The following is a 22,647-nucleotide window of genomic DNA, read 5'->3' as shown; positions in this document are numbered from 1 at the left end:
GTGGCTGCACTTGTGATCCTTCTGATTTTGCTCACCTATGAGAGTATGGCAAGGAAATAGCAAGAAATTTTTTTACATGAACTTCCTGTAACTAATCCAAAAAGCATTACCAGTTTCCCAGGCCTTGTATTTGGGGTGTACATTCAGATCTATCTGATAAAAAAAAAACCTGAAAAATACCTTATCAGTATTCTGGGGTATATTTTGGTTTCCCAAATGTATCTGGGTTTTCTTGGGACTCCCCTGCCCCAAAAAATCCAGAGAAAATCCTGGATATATTCAGGAATTATTAGTAGATCCAAAAACCATGGAGAGGCAGCAGCAAATTGCTCCCACCTCTCAGCTGTTTGTCAGGCTTCTCATTTAGTCCCTTTAAAGTTTAAAGGGACTGCAGAAGACAACCTGAGGATCAGGTGTGCTGTGGGAAGCAGACTTCCTGCTGGCTTGACTTGGGGCTGGCTTCTCATGCAGCCTGATTTAAATCAGGGTGCAAGAGAAACCAGCTCCAGAAGCTGCTGTGTCACAGGGAGCAAACTGCCAGCCACAGCACAGCAGATCCCAGGGCAGGATAAGTCACCCCAGCTTCTTTCACATTTTAATGTAAATATATTTTCTCCCTTTAAGTTTATTTGAAGGAGAGGTTTGGGGAGTTTTTTGGTGGCAGTGCAGCTCAAACTCATGTTTTGTGCTGCAGAAAAACCATTCCAGCCAGGGTCTCTGTGTGGCAGGGAAAGATCCAGGGGTCAGCTGCAGGAGTTTAACCTGTGCTGAAGGAGAAGCCAACCAGCCCCAGGATTGGACTGGCTTTTTTTTAACTGATATTTTTTCATCTTGGGTCTATTGGACCCCCCAAATTCAGGATTTCTGAAAAGTCCCAGATACATACTGTTATTGGGATCCAGGATTTTTTTTGGAAATACCGAATTTTTGGGGATCCAATAGACCTGAACTGAAAATACTAGGGATGAGGCTAACCTGAACACAGAACCAAAGTCTGGCCTGGACATTGCCCAGTTTGGGGTGCTTTCCCCAGACACTCACCCTGCACTTTCTGGGTGGGCTGGGGATTGTGTTTGGCATTGTGCCCATCTGTAGAAAACACCGATTTTAAAAAATTGCACACCCCTTTTTAAAAAACAGCTCTTATTTTACTTTACTTTACTTTATTCGATTTATATCCCGCCCTACCCCACCGAGGTATTAGTATTAATAGCTGCTCTGGGCATTTACTCTTTTCTTCAAGCTTTCATTCTTTTCTGCACACTGAAGCTGACTGTTGCTGTGGTATGGTTGAAGGCCCTTTGTGTTCCTACGTTTCAGTCCCTTCTTAAGACCATCTTCCTTAGAGAAGCTTTTCCTAAGACCCCATTTACACCATCTTTTCTTCACCTTCCTTTTGCATGGACCCCAATTTTTCTATTTTTAGTTCCTGCTTTGTCCATCTTTATCTTTTGTCTGTGCAAGGATAGTATCAATATTGTGTTTGGAATAGCACCTGTTGACACTATACTGATATTAGCTATTGATGGTATGTTTTAACAATGTATCTTTATATTTTATAAGCTGCTTTGGACACTGTGGATAGACAGGACATAGATAAATAAACAGTAGCGATATTAACCATTCACAGTGACTTCTTCTTTCTGATCAGTTTATATATGATACTTTTTTTTTTTGCATAAATACCATCCTGTTCCAACCAGATTCAGAATGGCTTTATGTCTGGTCAGCTTGCAAAGCCAGGTCTGCTTAGACTCAGTGATAGAACTGATGATACCAAACATTTTAATGCAAATATCAATGTTTTCTCCCTTTAGATTTATTTTAAGGAGAGGTTTTTTTGGTGGCAGTACAGCTCTCAAACTCATGTTTTGCGCTGCTCAAAATATTTTTCAATCAGCATTACCTAATTCTTTGAATTTGGTTATATTTGTCTGCCTGTCACTCTTTCTTTAAATGTGTGTTTACTTGGTAGTTGAATGTGCAGTAGCTAGTAGTGTTGCAAAATGGATACCTGGCATTAGGTTTGACTCAAGATCTCAGAATAATCAGCTATTCAGTACTATCAGCTAAAAACTATTAACATTCTTCAGATGATGCACTTGAAGTTCATGGAACTGCACATGGAAGATCGGTTTTCCTACAGATCTGCAAATATACAAGTGTGGTTTAGTAAACCTTACTAAGCGGTTAGTGATCCAAGAAGACTGAATAAGCAAAAGTGTGATTGCCAGTACCAAACTACATGTACATCACATTGGAGAAATCTTGCATCTAATATGATGAAGACTCTCATGTAATACTTATTTTATATAAATAACAGTAATGGGTGAAGAACATGGTTTACTTTTTCCTCCAGTGTTCTTTGTCTAATATAAATCAGACCCCTGGATGTAGTTTCTCCATACAGATAAAAAAATGCAAATGTTACCTCAAAGGCATTTTGCATCTGGAAGAGGACATAGGGAACAAAGAAGGATTGCACCCAGGGCTTTTTTTTCAGCAGGAACACGGTTCTGACTGGTTTGGCATCAGGGGGTGTGGCTTGATATGCAAATGAGTTCCTGCTGGGATTTTTTTTTTTAACAAAAAAGCCCTGGTTACACCTCTGCCCCAATCCAGCCCCACAGTCTTGATCCAAACAGAATCTCATCTTGGCTGTTTATAGAAGTTTAGAGATAAGAGATCTGATTGCGCATCTTCATTTTTTCATTCACGTTGGTCATAGCACTGATTGTTGTGCAGATTAAGTCTGTACCCTAACCCTGTATATTAATTCCTTTATGTTGCTGAACCTTCTTTTTAACTGTACACACTACAAGAATATTGGATATTTCGATCTTGCTTTAAATGAATCTTGTAATCAAGGATTTATTGAGATAGATTCATGCAGAGATTAACTGAGATTATGCTTGTAACAAACCACTGTTATCTGGGAGAATAAATTGCATTGGTTGGATTTCACAGGTGGCTGTGGTTAAATTAGTTAGCAGCTCACATACTAGCACTTGCTTCTGAAAGGCTGTGCTGTGGAAAGATGTCTTGAGAATCTTACTCTCATACTTCTCTTTCATTGTTAGCAAAATATAACCATATTTCCCACAAGTGTAAATTGGGAGGATATAATATACAAGTTTGTTGTATTTTTTTTAAAATAACTAGCTTCTCTGTCTTGTGATAGGAACCATTTGTTAGATTGATTTGATTCTAGAACAACAAAGAAGTATTGACACTATTTCTTCTTTTTTTATGTGTAGGTCCTTGACCAGTATGAAAGAGAAGACTTTACTTTCCTAGCAAAGGTTTTTAATTCATCACACTCTTTCTTGGAAGATCTCACAGGTTTGACTTTGTTGCATCAGGAAACCCAAGCAGCTGAGGTAATGTGAATTAAACACTAAAGGCTAAACAAATTATGGGGAAATAAAAGCTTGTATTACTCTTTAACTTCATTTAACTGATGCTTAACAACAACAAAACATTTTTTAGCAATTTGCCCAATTATATGAATATATAATAGATATAATATATAATATAATATAATCAGAATATATGTAGTAACAGGATATTTTCCTTAGTGTCTAGGTTATTAAAAATGCAAGTTGTACAGAGATGATGACAGTTATTGCTAAAAAGCAAACCAGGTTGCTTTTATTTGTATGTGAGAGGCACATGATAGTGATTGTTTCTGCAAAGCTGAATTGTCTGATAATTAAGTGCTATATGAAGAAGTACTTTAAATTCTGGAACTCATTACAACATGATATAGGGTGACTAGTATTGGTGGTTTTAAACAAGAATTAAACAAATCAGTGGACCAGTCTGCCATATGGTATGCCATAGAATTCCAGCTGCTGGTATATAAATGCACGGGGGAAGGTTTGGTTTTGTGCTTTTGCTTGTGCGTCTTTTGGAGAGTACTACTGTTGCAAGTAGTAGCCCTGCCAGTTCAGACCGGTGGTGCTCCTAGCATTTTGTTGTGTTTTGATGATCTAATGTTTACGATAAATTCAGAAGAATGACATCAACAACCATGCTGTCATTATTATGAGCAACATACAACATTTTCCTAAGTAGTTTATATTTAAAATTTTCCTAGATTACTCATTGAATAGCAAGCCATTTTTATTTTTGGTATTTGAATTTGAAGAATTGTTTGACTTGAATATTTTTCTTTTATAAAAAAAACAGCAAAGGAATATTCTGCATTAACTGTAGAGAACACTTTTTATTACTCCATGTTACTGAAACAGTGACTTGGCAAATGGTCTTGGGTAACACAGTGGTAACATTATCAACAAGTATTGGATTACACTTTATACTATTACTGCAACACTTGTAGTGTCTTATCCAATGCATATTATAGTTAATATAGTGTTTTCCTTCTGCATGAACAGCGCATTCCAAGGTGTTTAGTCATGTGTTGTTTCTGACTAGGTTTGATGAATTCTTAGGTCAAATGTTTTTCTCTGTGCCATGTTACTTAAGCATTGTTATATAAAAGGCTACTGTTTTATCTTTCTGGTCTTTGCAGACTATCACATATTTTTGTCAAGCAGTCCCTTGCAGTTCCTCCTCCTCCTCTCAAACATTAGCTTTAAAGTTATATGGTGGAGGTGTTTACCATAGTTTGTTGTTATATCTGAACAGACAAACTATGGTTTGCATTCTTCCTGGAAACCAAGATTCATGTTTCAAACAATTTTTATTAGTAACATATGGCAATATATTCAATTTCTTATATCATTAATAACTACTTTTTTTTAATCCCATATATTACTTTCTACCTCCCCCTCCCCCCTTTACTTGACTCCCACCGGTGTACTAAATTCAAAACATCATTTTAAAAGGTACCCCTAATTAATAAGAACCAAAGTTCATATCTTCCCCCCACTTATACTTAATCATTATCAAAGATTGTCCAATGTCCTTTTATTTTCCATTCTTTTTCTACGTATCTTCTGAACTTCTTCCACTCCATCTTAACCTGGAAACCAAGATTCCGAACTTTGAATACATTTGTATCTGGAATGGCAGCTTTGAATTAAGTCCTTTTCTTTTTCAAATAAAGTGGACCTTAAATGCAGTTTATCATATAGAACAATGAATGGTTGTTTTTATTGTTCCTTCTGAGAGAACTTAGTATTTTATTGTTACTAGTATAAATAACATAGCTGTTTTTCCAGCTGGAAGAGGTTCACAGGATTCCTTTAGATTAGAAGAAACTGTAATGCTGTCATAGAAATTCTGAAGTCAGATGTATCTGGCACAAAGCCATGTGTTACTCCTTTTTTGAGTCTTAAAACAACCTAGAAACACCCAAAAAACCCCAAATGGGTAAAATGCAAAAAAAAAAAATTCAGGTGTATCTTACAAGCTTATATTGTTATGTTTCTTACAACCTTATATTGTTACTTAATTGGTGACATACCATGTTGCCACTTAGTAGAACCAATAGATTTGGTCTTGCAGTGTCAACAGTAGACTTGACAGTTTTGAGAGTTTATTTATGGACTGGAGACATTATTTAGTCAGGTGAATGGAGGAAAAAAACTAACTGCATCACTAACAAGGGCATCATCTGTATGGGCACATATCAGCATATCACATGGTCAGTTTTGCTGGCATAACATTATGCCAGTGCTGGGGGCATTCCTAGGTAGCTTAAGGAGTTGGTAAATTCCTGCCACACCTCTTGGCTTGCCTTTTCTCTGCCTACACAGAGGGTTGCACCAGCAGTGTTCTGGTGGGGGTCTATGGTGGTAAATTGCCAGCATGCAGCTGGAGCTCAGCAACTGTGGGCTGCTACTCTGGTGTTTCTCCAGGATACTCTGACCTAATGGCTGGTTGGCTTCCTGAGTACTCCCCCCCCCCCTCGTTGATCTGTAGGTTGAGTGGAAAAGCAGCTTATCATGACTCGTAATTGCCTCTGGACTAACCCCACCTTCTGCTATTTTAACAACAAGCTCAATGGGAAGCTCCTAGGTCTCAGAATAGGAGGGGAGGGATTTTGGTCCACCCTTTTTCTCCTCCTCCTCATGGCCAGTTTCTACTCCTCCATGGCCTATTACCAGGAGCTTCCTTTTATATTTCTCTCCTTCCTGCCTCTCCCACTCTAAGAGCTCCCATTGGTTTCCCTTCTGTGTACCTGGCTGGGAGTGTTTCCAGAGACCAGTTACCGAAACCTGTCCCCAGGCATCTTCCTCCCCCAGGTTGGCCAAGCGCTCCCTGCTGCGAGACACAGCTGTGGCTGATGTGGACACAGGGAGTCCTGACTCCCATTCACCTAGACTTTATCCACCTCTTCCTGTGACTGGGGACCACCTTTGGAGTCTGTTGCAGCAGGCTCATAAGAGAACGGCCTTCTATTCCAGGGGCCTGCCTGTGTGATTGCTACTTCAGGAGCCAGTGGGGACCCTGAAAGTGTCTTTGCTGCTTCCATTCTGGGCTCCTTTGACCTTTGTGCCGACTGCTACTACCCCCTACTATTGTGGCCAATTGCTGCTCCCTGCGGCTCTTCTGATATCAGCGCTAACCACTGATGCCTTCCTGCCATTGCCATCATTCACTGCTCCTTCAGATTCAGGGCTAAGCTTCACCGTGTCCTGCCAAGCACTGTGATCTTTGCAGTTGCTGTGGTTCCTGTCCATGCTCCTGCAGGGTCTCTCCCGTGGCTGGGTAAGTTGAGCTCAACCTAGCTGAGTCCAGATGTTGGAGTCTCACTCAGGCAGAGGTCGGGGTCAGCCAGAGACCTTCTCCCTCAGTGAAGAGGCATCTCTGACCCTAGACAAGCTTTAAAATGTTTTAAATAAATAAGGAGGCAGATAAATCTGTGGACCACAGCCTTATTTGTCCAGTGGGCCAGCTTCCCCAGTATTATATTCATCTTTCTCCCCTCTTCTGTGAAAGCTTTTCACAAGTGTAAGAAAAAATGCCAAATTGCCATTCCTTTTCACATTTCTTCATTCCAGTGGTCCCCACCCCAACCATCATGAGTGCCCCCCCCCCCCCGGACTTGCAGTAGGAAGGGGGAATTGGCAGAAATTCGCTCAACTGGTAGTTCTTTGGCTCTAGTCTTTTCCATCATCAACAGGATAGCTGAGAACTGCTGCCAGACAATATTATAAGAAAAAGCCCACAACATGTGAAGTTTGAGTTCCCAGGTATTATAAATACTTTCTGCATTAGGGCTGGTCACTGTCTTTAAAAACCAGATTTGTGGCTATAGCGAGTTTGTTCTTGTTTGTAGAAAAGAGGCAAACAAAATTTAAAAGCAAACCTTATCCATGGCTGTTTGACTCCCACTCCACCCCTCTAAACTCTGTAGAGTCCATTGAGTTAAGAAAATGGAAACCTAACCATAATAGATTTTGAGAATCTCAAAACTGAGAAGGGGAGAATGTTGTAAGGGGAGGGACGGTGGCTCAGTGGTAGAGCATCTGCTTGGTAAGCAGAAGGCCCCAGGTTCAATCCCTGGCATCTCCAAAAAAGGGCCCAGGCAAATAGGCATGAAAAACCTCAGCTTGAGACCCTGGAGAGCCGCTGCCAGTCTGAGAAGGCAATACTGACTGATGGACCAAGGGTCCATAAGACAGCTTCGTATGTTCATATGTTCACTTTGATTCCCCATTGGGGAGTAAAATAGGGTATAAATAAAGTAAAGAAAGTTGTATCTGATAAATATTCACACCATTGGTACAGAACTTCATTGGAGACAATGTAATAAAGTATTTTGGACTAATCTCAGCTCTGCTCAGTGAGTTACTAAACTATATTACTGCCTTTTAGCTGAATACGGTTTCTGAGTTGCTAAGATGAAGTACATCCTTCTGTTTTTAATGGATTCCTTTAAACTGGATGAATGGACAAAATCCTAATAATTGATGGAGCATAAATTGATTTTGACTGTCCTGGTATTATGATGGCCAATGCACTGAATGTCTGCTTAGTAAAAATAGCAGTGATATGTGTAGGAAATATCAGAAAAGGGACTGGGGTGTGCATGGAACCCCTGGTCGTGGTCTAGTGCATTATATAAATTCTTTGTTCCAGCCTAATTTAAAATACTGGGGACCCAGTTCTGATGATCTTATATTAAAAAGGATAATCTAGTTCCAGGAAAGGTACCAAAATGAATAAACAGTTTTGCTGTAGTGTTAGTACCTGTTCCCTGAGGGAAATACCAATGCATTTGGGACTTTTTAATTTTGAAAAATATGAAAATATGGGACTATGTTAGTACAACAGTTTTGAATATTTGTTTAATTATAACATTTTTATTCTGCCTTTCTGCCCAGTTAGGGCCCTCAAGGTGCAATTCACCAATTAGGACCCTCAAGATGAAATTTCTAAGACCTGGTTCTGGGAAGAGTGGTCTTCCCAACCCAACTGTGAGGGTTTTGGAGGCATCTCATAACCACAGTTGTAAGCAGGATTCTAGACTAGATGAATCTTTCAAGTAATTAAGTTGGACTCTTTGTTTATCACTATGAACTCATTGGAGGATTGCGGTGTAATAAATTAAAATTATGAATGTAGTCCTTTATTTACCATTCTGATGTGAGTACTGTTGTTTCTATAGCAGTTACCCACCTTCTTGCTGAAGACATCATCTGCATGGTTTGTTCAGATGCAAAACAAACAAAGGTGTAGTACTGCATAAACAAGGTTTTGTGTGCTCCCAGATTCAGAGAATGGTTTGTAATCCTGAATAGAGAATAAGCACAGGTTGTAGAATGATGACTAGGTATAATGATAAGTTACAAGGAAGGGGTAGGGAGCAAACAACTGCAAGATTCTTTCAGTGCTATAGCCTGCTTTGATGCGGCATCTGTACTAACCTGTTACATGTGACCTTTCCTAAGGAATTTTGTAGGTTTATGATATTTATTTACAACTAAAAGGTCTTTCTAGGCACTAATAAAAATTAATAGTATAGAAGTCATTATGATTGCCTTTGTGGAATTATTTACAACAGTGGTACTAAAAGATAAACAATAGGGGGGTGGAGTCCTAAATGTGTGTCAAGTCTCAATTCATTATCAGGAGAACAATTCTAAAAAGGTTGATTTGCTCTCTGGATGTGTAAAGTCTCAATTTGTTCTACTCCTTCCCTCCCAAAGCCCTTATGTAATATGAGAGCAATAAAAAGCTTAAATTTCAGGTGCAAAACTCTGAGCTTTGGTAGCTTGTTTAAACTTTTATAGCAGATACAGCATTGACGGATTGCAAGATAATAGTGGGTTTGTATGGTGAAAAGTAAACTGACCTGGAAAACCATGTATTCCACGCTCTTCTTTTTTGGTATCATTTATCTTTTCATTTAGTACAATAAAGGATGCTGGAGTTGCAGCAAAGCTTAAGCTTAATCCAAGCTTAAGCCAGAAACCAAGCTTAAGCCAGAAACAATTTTAGTTTCTCCAAGGTACTGTAATAGTTTTGAGTTCTGTATACTACAATATTGTTTACTTGTACAGTAAATGATATACTTCACTGCAAAGCATGGGTTAGGGCCAAATATCTCTTCTGCTCATCGGCTGTGAGAGGGGTGTCCAGGTTTCTCTCTACCAGTCACACTCACATACAGATCTTCAGAGCTCCATATGATACAGCTTTTCAGTAAGCATGGAAGAATTTGGCAGTCTTCCCTCCACCCCACCATGTGCAAGCAAAATACCTTGAGCTTACATCCTGGGATATTAGAATCTGCCCTGTAGCTTGCAGTGAAGCATTTCACTTGTTATACAAGTAAACAATGAAGACAGAGCAAACTCAAGATTATGACAAGCATCTTGGAGGGAATAAAATGTAGCTTCAAAATGGAGGGACATCTAGCAACATTTATTATGTATTTCTGAACACAGTGAACCAATTAAAATTTTAACAATATCTATGCCTTTGTGCTTGCCCATAGGAATGTTTGGATCCAAGCCTTTGCTGTCATATCCAGAGTAAGATTTTAAGAGTTATCGCAGGTCAGAAAGTAAAGTTTTCCAAACCCTCCCCCCTATTCAAATGCAGCGTGTTCAAGCAAGCAATATTCAAAATCTTAACACTTTTTCCAGTAGTTACACCAAGTCTGGTGCTACATTGTGCATTTGTATTGCTCTAATTCTGGGTTGCCATCATCTTTCTTATTATATCTGTATGCCAGTGTGGTGTAGGACCAAGAGAACCTTGGGCTAGGACCAAGAGAACCTAGGTTCAGATCCCTGCTTGCCATGAAATTTCCTGAGTGAACTTGGGGCATTCCTTTTCGTTCAGCATATTTCACAGGCTTGTTAAGAGAGTGATGCATGTTGGCCTGAACTCCTTGTAGGGAATGGTGGTATGAAACTGAATGGTGGTATGAAACTATTGTAAAACTATTGTTTTTAAAATCTTAAATTGTGATTATGTTTTATTGGTTTTTACTGGTTTTAACTTGTGAATATGAGTGTTGTCAGCCACCCTGAGTCTGCTTGCGGAGAGGGCGGGATAGAAATTTAAAGTAATAAATAAATGTACATAAATATTTTTTGTCTGTCTGCCATTTCATATAGTAGAGTTCTATTGCTAATACTTGGGAGTTTTCATAAATTGAAAGGGCGGCTGGTTGAGTAGCAAAACTTAGATGTACTTGTGGATCTTCTAACTTAGATGAACTTGTGGATCTTCTAACAAAAATCTGTAATCTTTCATTGAAATCTGCCTCCGTTCCTGAGGACTGGAAGGTAGCAAATGTCACCCCCATCTTTAAAAAGGGTTCCAGAAGAGATCCGGGAAATTACAGGCTAGTCAGTTTGACTTCAATACCGGGAAAGTTGGTAGAAAGCATTATCAAGGACAGGATGAGTAGGCACATTGATGGACATGGGTTATTGAGGAAGACTCAGCATGGATTCTGTAAGGAAAGATCTTGCCTCACTAGCCTGTTACATTTATTTGAGAGGATGAACAAACATGTGGACAAAGGAGACCCGATAGATGTTGTTTACCTTGACTTCCAGAAAGTTTTTGATAAAAGCTCCTTAGAAAGCTTGAGAGTCATGGAGTAAAAGGACAGGTCCTCTTGTGGATCAAAAACTGGCTGAGTAATAGGAAGCAGAGAGTGAGTATAAATGGGCAGTCTTCGCAGTGGAGGACGGTAAGCAGTGGGGTGCCGCAGGGCATGGGTCCCATGCTCTTTAACATGGGTCCCATGCTCTTTAACTTGTTCATAAATGATTTAGAGTTGGGAGTGAGCAGTGAAGTGGCCAAGTTTGCGGCTGACATTAAATTGTTCAGGGTGGTGAGAATCAGAAAGGATTGTGAGGAACTCCAAAGGGATCTGTTGAGGCTGGTTGAGTGGGCATCAATGTGGCAGATGCGGTTCATTGTGGCCAAGTGCAAAGCAATGCACATTGGGGCCAAGAATCCCAGCTACAAATACAAGTTGATGGGGTGTGAACTGGCAGAGACTGACCAAGAGAGAGATCTTGGGGTCGTGGTAGATAACTCACTGAAAATGTCAAGACAGTGTGTGTTTGCAATAAAAAAGGCCAACGCCATGCTGGGAATTATTAGGAAGGGAATTGAAAACAAATCAGCCAGTATCATAATGCCCCTGTATAAATCGATGGTGCGGTCTCATTTGGAGTACTGTGTGCAGTTCTGATCGCCGCACCTCAAAAAGGATATTATAGCATTGGAGAAAGTCCAGAAAAGGGAATCTAGAATGATTAAAGGGCTGGAACACTTTCCCTATGAAGAAAGGTTGAAACGCTTGGGACTCTTTAGCTTGGAGAAATGTTGACTGCGGGGTGACATGATAGCGGTTTACAAGATAATGCATGGGATGGAGAAAGCAGAGAAAGAAGTACTTTTCTCCCTTTCTCACAATACAAGAACTCGTGGGCATTCGATGAAATTGCTGAGCAGACAGGTTAAAACGGATAAAAGGAAGTACTTCTTCACCCAAAGGGTGATTAACATGTGGAATTCACTGCCACAGGAGGTGGTGGCGGCCACAAGCATAGCCACCTTCAAGAGGGGTTTAGATAAAAATATGGAACAGAGGTCCATCAGTGGCTATTAGCCACAGTGTGTGTGTGTTTATATATATATATAATTATTTTTTTGCCACTGTGTAACACTGAGTGTTGGACTGGATGGGCCATTGGCCTGATCTAACATGGCTTCTCTTATGTTCTTATGATTGATTATTTCCTTTACATGGAAAAATTATGGGTTAAATCCCACACATCTGTGAATAGATTCAGAACCTCAGGTAGCTGTTTTATTGCAAAGGAACTTTAGGAACAGACTGCAAAAAGGAAATTCCTGAATTGTAAGGTATTACAGCACTTGGAACAAAAAATCCCTGGACTTAACAGGGATATTGGTTTCTCGTATCTCACTACATATGCTAACCTTATTCAGCCCTTATATCTGCATTTTCACCAAGAAGCGCTATACATCCTCTTTATTTTAGTGTATTTCTTATTTGGAATAGTAGATTAGAATAGTGATTGTTGTGTAATGAATATTAGAATAACATATTGGAATGCATTTCTCTGGAATGCATTTCTCTGGTCTGGTGACAGGAGAAATAACACTGGACTACAAATCAACCCACCTCAAAGAAAAAGATGCTATTAGTTAACTCCATGCTTGAGAGGAGACAGATGGAGTGTAACAAAAAGGTCTCAGTTAATTGCTCTTAATAGTCCAATTAAGAAGGATACATTTACATATCTGTCTCCAATTCTCACATTTGCTTCACTGTTTTTCCCTGGAATTAAATCCAAATAATGGTGACCTTATAAACTTTGCTTGTTATTCCTGTTTTCATCTGTTAAAACATCTACATTGTGTTGTATGCTACTTTGCTGTTCAACCTCTGCCTAATATGTATGGACTGGTAAATTCCATTTCATAGTATCTGAGGAAGTGTGCATGCACATGAAATCTCATGCCTTGAATCAAATTTTGTTGGTCATAAAGATGCCACTGAACTCAAATTTTGTTCTTTGTCTGTGAATAGAAAGTTTACAGAAGGGAATGTTATCACTTTCTTTGTCTCAGTGCAGATGCCAGTTTGAAGCTCTGAAGCCACCCTTGAGCAGACTGTAGTCAAGGGGAAGTTGTCAAAATTTTGCACCTTCATTCTTGCAGAACTTCTTACTTTCACAAAATATTAGTTGGGTTTCAGCTGATTCTTCTTTCTTCCTGCAGCTACCTTTGCCACATGCCCCACTGTTGCTGAGATTTTCTGTCCTTCACAAGTAGATTTTGGTGAGCGAAGGGGTCTGGGTGATGACAAAGATCTCTTCTTCTTCCCATATATTCTTTAGTCTAAGAGTGTGTGCCTACCAGGACTGTCCCAGCACTGTGCATGGTGTGTGCATGGGAAGGGGGGATTAGATTTTGGCTTCCTGAAAAGCCAAGACTATAGTCATCTTTGCAGCTATTCATGGACAACCTAAAAACAACCTGCAGTATTTTCTTGTGGATCCCCCACCTATAGAACAATACAGCTTAATTTGTTCCCACTGTGGTTGACCTAAGAGCCACTCAAATTTATTTTTAATTATATATTTATTTTACAACATTTATATCCTGCCTTTCTACTCTCTCAAAGGCCACCAGAATGGCTAACTAAACCTGCATAATCAAACATTTAACAACTATTAAAACTAACCCTCACAGAACACACACATTGTAAAACAATTAAAAACATAGCTAATATACATATAATGATATTTAAACAATCAACATTACTAATCTCTGAAAAAATGCCAAGCAAAAAAAAAGTCTTCACACATTGGTGGAACACAACAACAGACAGGCACAGACATATCTAACAGAGTTCCAAAGCTTTGGTGCAACATTCAAGAAGAACCTCTCCAGGGTGCCACTTGTCTAATCTCAGATGGAAAGGACACCCAAAGCAAGGCCTTTGAAGATAACAGTAGTGGATTCATAAAGGAGTAGGTGGTCCTTCAGGTGTGCTGGTCCCAAACCATATGGGGCTTTGAAAGTCAACACTAGCACCTTGAATTGGGCCCAGAAGCAAACTGGGGAACTGTGTAGATGGGCCAAGACTGGAGTAATATGCCCTATGACCCACTCCAGTCAACATCCTGCCTGTAGCATTCTGTACCAAGAACACATTGTAGAATACACTGCAGTAATCTAATCTAGATGTAACCAGGGCATATACCACAGTGGCCAGGTAGGGCTGCAGGTGTCTAACCAGTTGAAGCTCATAAAAGGCACTCTTGGCCACAGCTGCCACCTGCTTATTTAGCTAAAGTCCTGGGTCCAAGAGCTCCTCCAGACTATGGACTTGTTCATTCAAGGGGAGTACAACACCATCCAGAATGGGTGAGACCTTCCACCCACCAGTAGCACTTCTGTCTGGTCAGGATTAATCTTCAGTTGATTAGCCCATGTTTATTCCAGAACTCCAGGCCATATATATTCCTAAACTGAACCAGTGTTCAGGGTTTCTGCAGCCTCACTGACATCAGTTAAAAGCTGTAACTGAGTGTCATCTGCATATTTGCATATTGGTTGTGGCAACAAAGCTCTGGAACTCTCTCCCCAGAAAAATTTCTCTGTCCTCTTCTGTTGCCATCTTCTACCAGTTGATGACTATTTTGTTTGAAATTACCTAAGTGATCCCTCCTTCCTGACAATATTTTAATTGCTGCTTTTATTTGTTTGTACATATTTTAACTGTTCCGTTTTGTTTTAATGATGGGGGGTTGGTTTTAATGTTTTTAAAATGTGATTTTTGTGTGTGTTTTCAATCATTACCTGCTTTGGTGGCCCTTATGAGGGCAGAAAGGCAGATTATAAACATTTACCCAGCCCAAGTCTCCAGGTGACCTCATCCAGTGGTTTCAGTTAGATGTTAGAGCATGGGGAACAAGATAGACCTTTGCAGACCACAAAGGCCTGAGGAGCTGAACAGCAGTCTCCCAGCACCACCTTCTGAAACCTAGCCTCCAAATAGGTTGAGTGGAGATTGGTGCCTCCCAAAAACGCAGTCCAGAAGGATACCATGATTGATGGTACTGAAAGCTGCTGATAAGTCCAGGAGAATCAACAGTCTCACTCACTCTCCATACATCTCCCAGCATGAGTAATCTACCAGGGTGTGCTTTGAGGCTGGGGCAACCACCCACTCTCTTAAGGAAGCTTTAACTTCCTCTCTGTCCCAGTTAGCCAGCCTTCACAGGCAGATCAAGTAACCAGGAAGAGCAAGGGTCCTACAAGTAGTAGGTAGGCCTCAAATCTCCAAGGATCCTGTCCATATCCTCAGACTAAATAAACTCAGAAGTATTCCAAACAACTGGACAAGTTGACTCTACAGCACCATTTGACCCTGTTACTTCTTCCTGCCAAGAAGAATCTTTGGAAGAAGAACCTGTAGTTTTAAAAAGTGAAGTGAAAGCTGGACTCAAAACAGTTGGGACAAACAAATCACCAGGAGTAGATGGGATATCAATAGAGTTATTTAAAGTCACAGAAATAGAGCCTGTCAAAATCTTAACAAGAATATGTCAACAAATGTGGAAATCAAAGTAATGGCCTGCAGACTGGAAGTTTTAACACAGATTTATGTTAACACAGTGATGCTCTGTATTCTTGGTGCTTAGGAGGGCACAGTGGGAGGGCTTCTAGTGTCCTGGCCCCACTGATGGACCTCCTGATGGCACCTGTTTTTTTTGGCCACTGTGTCACACAGTGTTGGACTGGATGGGCCATTGGACTGATCCAAGATGGCTTCTCTTATGTTCTTATTTTTAATTGGAGCAGATATTTTATCTGCAAAGTGCTGAGCAATGTGGTTACGGTGGCCCACTAAGCAGTCTACCATCTCCTGTGACAGATCTCAGTAGGCCTCTGACCACCCAGAACAGATCTGCTGGCTTACAATGTGTAGATTCTATAGTGATATTGGGGGAGGGGGAGGGATTTGCTGCAACTTGAAATGAACTTTCACCTGTGTCTTATCAGATTCATGCTGAGTCCATGGTCACTCCAGTCCATTAGAGGAAGTAAATATCCATCATAATTAGTAGCCATTGATAGCTCAGTCCTTTGTGAATTTGTAACCTTTAAAGCAAATGTGATTCATTGTTCCTCTTAATTATAACATACAATGCTGTATACCATCACAATTAAAATATGAAATGCCTGATAGAGTTCTAGTACTATGGACAATGAAATACAATATATGAAGAGTTTTGAACATTCAGGAAAAGTGCCACATAAATATAAAGTTCTTTTAAATTATTACTGCCATCGGTGCTACTGCTACTTTCCAGCCTTTATAACAACAACAAAATTACACAGAGCAATTGTCTTAAACAAAGTTGCAAAAACCTGGATAAAACCAATACACAAGAAGTATCTTGTGGCCAACAGTAGCTCTCCAGATGTTTTTTGCCTACAACTCACATCAGCCCCAGCCATTGGCCATGCTGGCTGGGGTTGATGGGAGTTGTAGGCAAAAAGCATCTGGAGAGCTACCATTGGCCACCCCAGATTTAGGCCATTTATGCTAGCTAAGTGCTGAGTTTTTATACAGCATTCACAGCATGCACAATTTACATTATATAACATACAGATGTTATATGGGACACCTCATATAAACTGAGACGCATTGAGTACATTTGCCAGTTGAGGTATACAATGCTGCATATAAAAAGTGATGCAGTACTAAATGTTACATTTAAGATCTGTAAAATTCCTTGCAATTTTGTTCTTGTTTTACAGGAACATAATTTTAACCCCTACCAATGTTTTGGCCTCTGGGAAAGCAACTTACAATCATACTAACAAAAGATTGGTTAACTATATGCCAGGGCCTGTCCAAATTTCTAAGTCTTGGAAAGCCTAGGTTCTCATTTCATGGTGACATAAAATGCGCAGTACTGATTACCACCTGCCCTTCCTATCCAAACAGGCTTCTACAAAATTCTTACTGCCACTTTTCTCTCCAATAATAACACAGCCTCCCATGTCACCTCTCATTTGCTCTGTTCAGTCCTAAGTTTTCCATCTTGAGCCCCAAAATTTTATACTATTTATTTATTTTATTTTATTTATATCCTGCCCTCCCCGTTAGAGCAGGCTCAGGATAGCTGTTGCGTCCCTGCTGATGGTAGGTGTCTCTTGTAAAACAGACACCTACCATCAGCAGGGACGCAACAGCTATCCTGAGCCCGCAACAGCTATCTAAACTAGGCGGTTCTTCTCATGGTGTCTGCATTTCTTTTGTTCCACTGTTGTTTCTCACCAAACAGGTTTTGCAGATATTTGAAGACATTTTAGCTGTATACTAGAGGCAAATATGAGATGAGTTCCATAAGCAGCAGGTTTAATATTCTGGAGTAGAGGAAGGGATTACCTCCAATCATATTCTCCTAATCCACCTACCTAAACCATCTAAGAGTCCAATGTGGCTCATGATTGTTATCTTGCCTACTATACACTTTTGGTACTTTCCTTTCAGGACAGTTGGACACATGTGCACTCTCATTTTTCATTTAGAAAACATTCTGAATCAGTTCTTCCACAAAATTATAAAAACTGCATCTTGTCCATGTCACAGGAATTGGTGGTGAAAAGGCTGTACTCTGACAAGCAGGTTTTTGCAGGATTGTCTTCAAGTGTATAAAAATTTGAGACTAAGGTTATGGGAACTTCATATGTACTGTGGTTGAGAAGTAACAAAATACATTTTAAAACTGTTTTTAAACTTCCATAGGAATGATGTATGTTGTGGGTTCATTCCCAAGAAATTGGCCCTTGTGGAATAAACAAACTATGGACATGGAGAATATGAAACTCCTTTGTACAGTCCCAAACCACCATGCAATGCTGTTAATTGTATTTCCTGTCTGCCTTCCTCCCAGGTCACTTGTATACCAGACATATAACCACACGTCTGAGATATGAAACAGCTAACTAATCACAAGGGGGCAATTGGTCGGAGCAATAATCTTGTAAGCAGAATGTAATATAAGCTTTAACAATAATATTCCAGCTAATGTAGCTATGGCTTGTCATTGTAGAACTAAATTGCAACATTCAGTGATATGATACCATAGGAAGCATGTAGCAATAATAATGCTATTCCTTTACATTTTAATATGGAAATGAAATAGAAATTGATTATTTTCTTTTTGTAGAATGGGGTTCATTAAACTTTTTATTGTTAGAGAAAGTAAACAGTGCCTTCCATTATAATTCAAGCCAGTATTTTCAAGCCAGCTTGTAGTAATAGTACTGTAAAACAGTACAGTCCTGTATAGCAGTGGCCCCCAACCTTTTTGGCACCAGGGACCAGTTTTGTGGAAGACAATTTTTCTACGGACCAGTGGGGGTGCTGGGGTTTTTGCTGACCCAGGCTGCCGCCATGCCCACACCCTGTCCCATCATGCAGGTCTTTAAATGAGGAGTAGGTGAAAGTTTCTGCCTCACTCTGCGGCCCAGTTGCTAACAGGCCACGGAGCAGTATTGGTCCACAGACTGGGGGTTGGGGACCCCTGCTGTATAGTAATAAAATACTATACAATATTTAAAATTGATAAAATATTGGATTTGTATTCTCTTGCATAGCTTCTTTAGGTGATTATATCATACCTTAATCAGGCACTTTACCAAAGTATCTGATATTGTCAATGACTACTTGGTTGAAAGAGTGAGTGCAGCAGAACCTTATCGTCGCCAAACGTTGCCATTATTTTCTCACTCCACTACAAGAAAAATGCTGGGTGTACCTATTTGTACTAATGCATGTTATGCAGAATAGCCCTAGGTTATAATGTGGGCTGTTATGTGCAAGTTTTTGAAGATATCCCATTCAAGCCCATATTATTTGCTTTGGAGCCCAAAAGGAAACTGACTACTGGGAGAATGGCCAGGGGTAACTCTGTAGTCAACATCATATGCAGTTTTTTCTTCCTATTTCTTGTGGCCCTCAGAACATGTGAAATGGGGGTCTGTGTGCAGTGTGAGCTGAAGGACTTTTATGGGGAGTTCTGAAATGGAAGTGTCCAGGTATTTTGGCTCCTGAGAGCTCTTGGGAGGTTGTGATGGGGGGGCGGGGAAACTGTGCAGTCTTGGATTCAGATAGGGTCATATTTCCCCCTGTATCTTTCCTACATTCATTCCTACCCCACTGCTATTCCACATATCATCTCCCTCTTTTCTTATTTCCTTCCCACCCATTCACAAACCTGCCTTTTATCTGTCCCGGTTTTCATCTTTTTTTTCTTGTGGGGACCCAAAGCAGCTTAGAGCATAAGAACAAATGAGGAGTCTTGTTGGATCAGACCAGTGGTCCATCTAGTACAGCACTCTATGTCACAGAGTGGCCAAAACCCAGGTGCCATCAGGAGGTCCACTAGCAGGGCCAGAACTCCAGAAGCTCTCCCACTGTTGCTCCTCAAACACCAAGAATACAGAGCATCAGTGTCCCAGACATACTGTTTCCTTTATACCTCATGGCTAATAGCCAATTTGTGTAGTGGTTGAGTGCACAGACTCTTATCTGGGAGAACTGGGTTTGATTCTCTGGTCCTTCACATCCACCTGCTGATGTACAAGGTCACAAGTTCTTGCAGAGCTGTTCCTCTCAAGAGCAGTTTCTGGGAGAGCTCTGTCAGCTCCACCTGCCTCACAGGGTGTCTGTTGTGGGGAGGGAAAGGGAAAGGAGATGTAAGCCACTCTGGGACTCCTTTGGTTAGTTAAGGGCAGGGTATAAATCCAATCTCCCTCTTCCCCACTGATGAACCTCTGTTCCATATGTTTATCCAATCCCCTCTTGAATCTGTCTGTCCTTGTAGCCTCCACCACTTCCTGCAGCAGTGAATTCCGTGTGTTAATTACTCTTTGTGTGAAGAAGTACTTCCTTTTATCTGTTCTAAATCTACTGATTGTTATTGTCATTGACTGCCCATGAGTTCTTGTATTGTGAGAAAGGAAGAAAAGTACTTCTTTCTCTACCTTCTCTATCCCATGCATAATTTTATAAACCTGTTGAGTCACCCCTTGATCATTGTTTCTCCAAGCTAAATAGCCATAACCTCATTAATTTTTCTACATACGGAAGGTATTCCATCCCCTTAATCATTTTAGTTGCTCCTTTCTGCACATTTTCCAATGCTATAATATCTTTTTTGAGGTGCAGTGACCAGAACTGTACAAAGTATTCCAAATGAGGAAGCACCATAGATTTATAAAGGGGCATTATGATACTGGCTGATTTATTTTCAGTTCTCTTCATATTAATCTCCAGCATAGCCTTTGCCTTTTTTATTGTAGTCACATACTGAGTCAACATTTTCAGTGAGTTATCTACCATGACTCCAGAAGTTCTTTCCTGGCTACTTACCAACAGTTTGAACTCTGTCAAAATATGTTTGTAGTTAGGATTTTTGGCGGTAATGTGCCTCACTTTGCAGTTGCCCATGTTGAACTTCATTTGCCACGATGCCACCCACTCACCTCAGCAAATCCTGCTGGAGCTCTTCACAGTTCTCCCTGGTTCTCACTGCCCTGAACAACTTAGTGTTATCTGCAGACTTAGCCACTTCACTGCTTACTCCAATCTCCAAATAACTGAAGAAGTTTAAAAGCACCAGTCCTAGAACTGACCCCATGGTACCCCACTGCACACCACCTTCCATTTTGATTTGAATTTTGTCGGTCTCTCTCTCTCTCTGAAATTGCCCCTACTGAGTTGACCCCAGGAACCAATAAGACTCATCCATATGCACCCAGAGAAGGTTAAATTGAAATGATCTTCTGAGAAAGTTAGGAATCTTGGAGATTAGGGCACTCATAGTCCCAGGCCTCTTTCCTTTTTTTCCAAGGTCAGTTCTGCCTAGCCAGCTGCATTGTTAAACCATAGATTTAAAAATAGTCTTAGTCCAGATTTTTAATGTAGCTTCAATGAGAGGATTGTTATTGTTTGAATATGAATTATTATCATGTGTAACCCACAAGATTTCTTGAAAGGATCTGGATTTTCAATACATTTCCAATCAATTTTGTATGACTCTCTGTACTGTTTAACTAGATTTGCTAAAAGCATTGCCTGATAATATATTAAATCTAGTACTGTTGGACCACCTGCATTGGTAGGTCTTTTCATTGTGTTAAAATTGATTCTTGGACATTTAAATTGCCTGATAAAGGAGGTAAACATAGTTTGCGAGCTTCTTAATTTATTTTATTTTATTGAATTTATATCCTGCCCTCCCCGCTTGTCCAGCATGTAAAGAGGCAGTGCTCAGAGGTAGAATAAGAGCTTTTGACTAGTGGAAGAATGTGGCCCTCTAATTAGCTGTTTGTAAAGTTTCCCAGGGAAAATCAAATTAGATTTATTATCACTTTCGCATGATTCTTTAAAGCATAATATTTTATTTCTGCATTGGTCAGATTGAGATATATAAGCTAATAATCACTTGAAATGCATTTGGGTAACTGGTTTCAATATGTAAAGAAGATATTTAATTTCTCTGCAGCCGAATCTATAAAATATAGCGCTGTTTCACAAAATCTCTACTTTCTAGGGGTCTGCATTTGGCATAAACCGAGCTGAAACCAGGCATATTTTTTAAGTTGATTACCAGATGGGGCTTTATTTCAGCTATCTCAAATGGCTAAGTCCTGAAAAACCTGAAAATATTTGGTATTTTTCAGGGCCACCAAATAACTGAATTTAAAGTGCATTTAAAGGGTTCATGATCCCTTTAAATGCCTTCTCCAATCCATGCAACTCCATGGTAAGTTCACCTGGAAGGCGTTTAAAGACCTTGCAGTCCCTTTAAATGCCTTCCAGGTTAACTCACTGCTTAGAGAAGACATTTTAAAGGACCGCGAGCCCTTTAAATGTCTTCAGAGTTCAGCCATGACTTGCAAATCAGTGGAACAATGGAGGATAGGGCACTTTCCTTTGAGGCCCATAAAATTAGACCCCTGGTCCAAACTTTATTAAACTTGGGAGGAGTGGGGGGTTTTGAGGAGAAGCATCAGCATCTGTACTACAAATTTGGTGTATCTACCTAAAAAAAACCCCCTCAGAGCCCCAGATAGCCCTGGTTTAATTCTCCATTATAGCCTATGAGGACTATTGTAGTCAATAGTCCCCGTAAAAAAGTTGGCTTTTCCAAATATTTGCCATATCCGAATTGAGATTGGAGAATATAATGAAAAACCTATATTTTTAAAGTTCAAAAACCCAAACCCAAAGAATACAGGAATTTTTTTGCACACCCCTGCTACTTTCCTTTAGAAAATGGCACCCCACCTACTATTTCTTTAAGCAGTCAGATCGGAAAATTTTATCTTAAAACCTTAGCTGGATTTAAGGCAGAGTTGCTTTCAAAAATAACAGTTCACTACAAGAGATTGCTTAAATATTTTGCTGTGTGAAGAGTTTGAGCTTTTCAAAGCAACTATTTCACTCTAGTCTGTCACAGTATATTATGTTATTTAAGGTACTCCTGTTGGTCTCATATCAAGAAAAAAGCATTGCAACATATTAAACATTTTGCTGTAATTAAGAACATGAATTATAACATGGTATGGCTGCACACAAACGAGTGCTTGCCTAGTATATAGCCCCCTGTAGGTCTTTGGACTTTGGTTGTGGTTGTGCAT

General features: G+C 40.0%; 1 protein-coding gene across 1 annotated transcript in view; it reads left to right on the top strand.

Annotated features, from left to right (window-relative positions):
* ATG7 (autophagy related 7) overlaps positions 1 to 22,647 on the top strand; it is a 151,712-nt gene that overhangs the window by 74,263 nt on the left and 54,802 nt on the right. The window contains exon 17 of the mRNA XM_060239876.1: positions 3,258 to 3,380. Coding sequence (XP_060095859.1) covers positions 3,258 to 3,380 — 123 coding nt within the window. The remainder of the gene's footprint in view (positions 1 to 3,257; positions 3,381 to 22,647) is intronic.

The sequence above is a fragment of the Heteronotia binoei genome, chromosome 5 (assembly GCF_032191835.1).
Source record: "Heteronotia binoei isolate CCM8104 ecotype False Entrance Well chromosome 5, APGP_CSIRO_Hbin_v1, whole genome shotgun sequence".
Lineage (NCBI taxonomy): Eukaryota > Metazoa > Chordata > Lepidosauria > Squamata > Gekkonidae > Heteronotia > Heteronotia binoei.
This window is presented reverse-complemented; position numbering and strand designations above follow the sequence as displayed.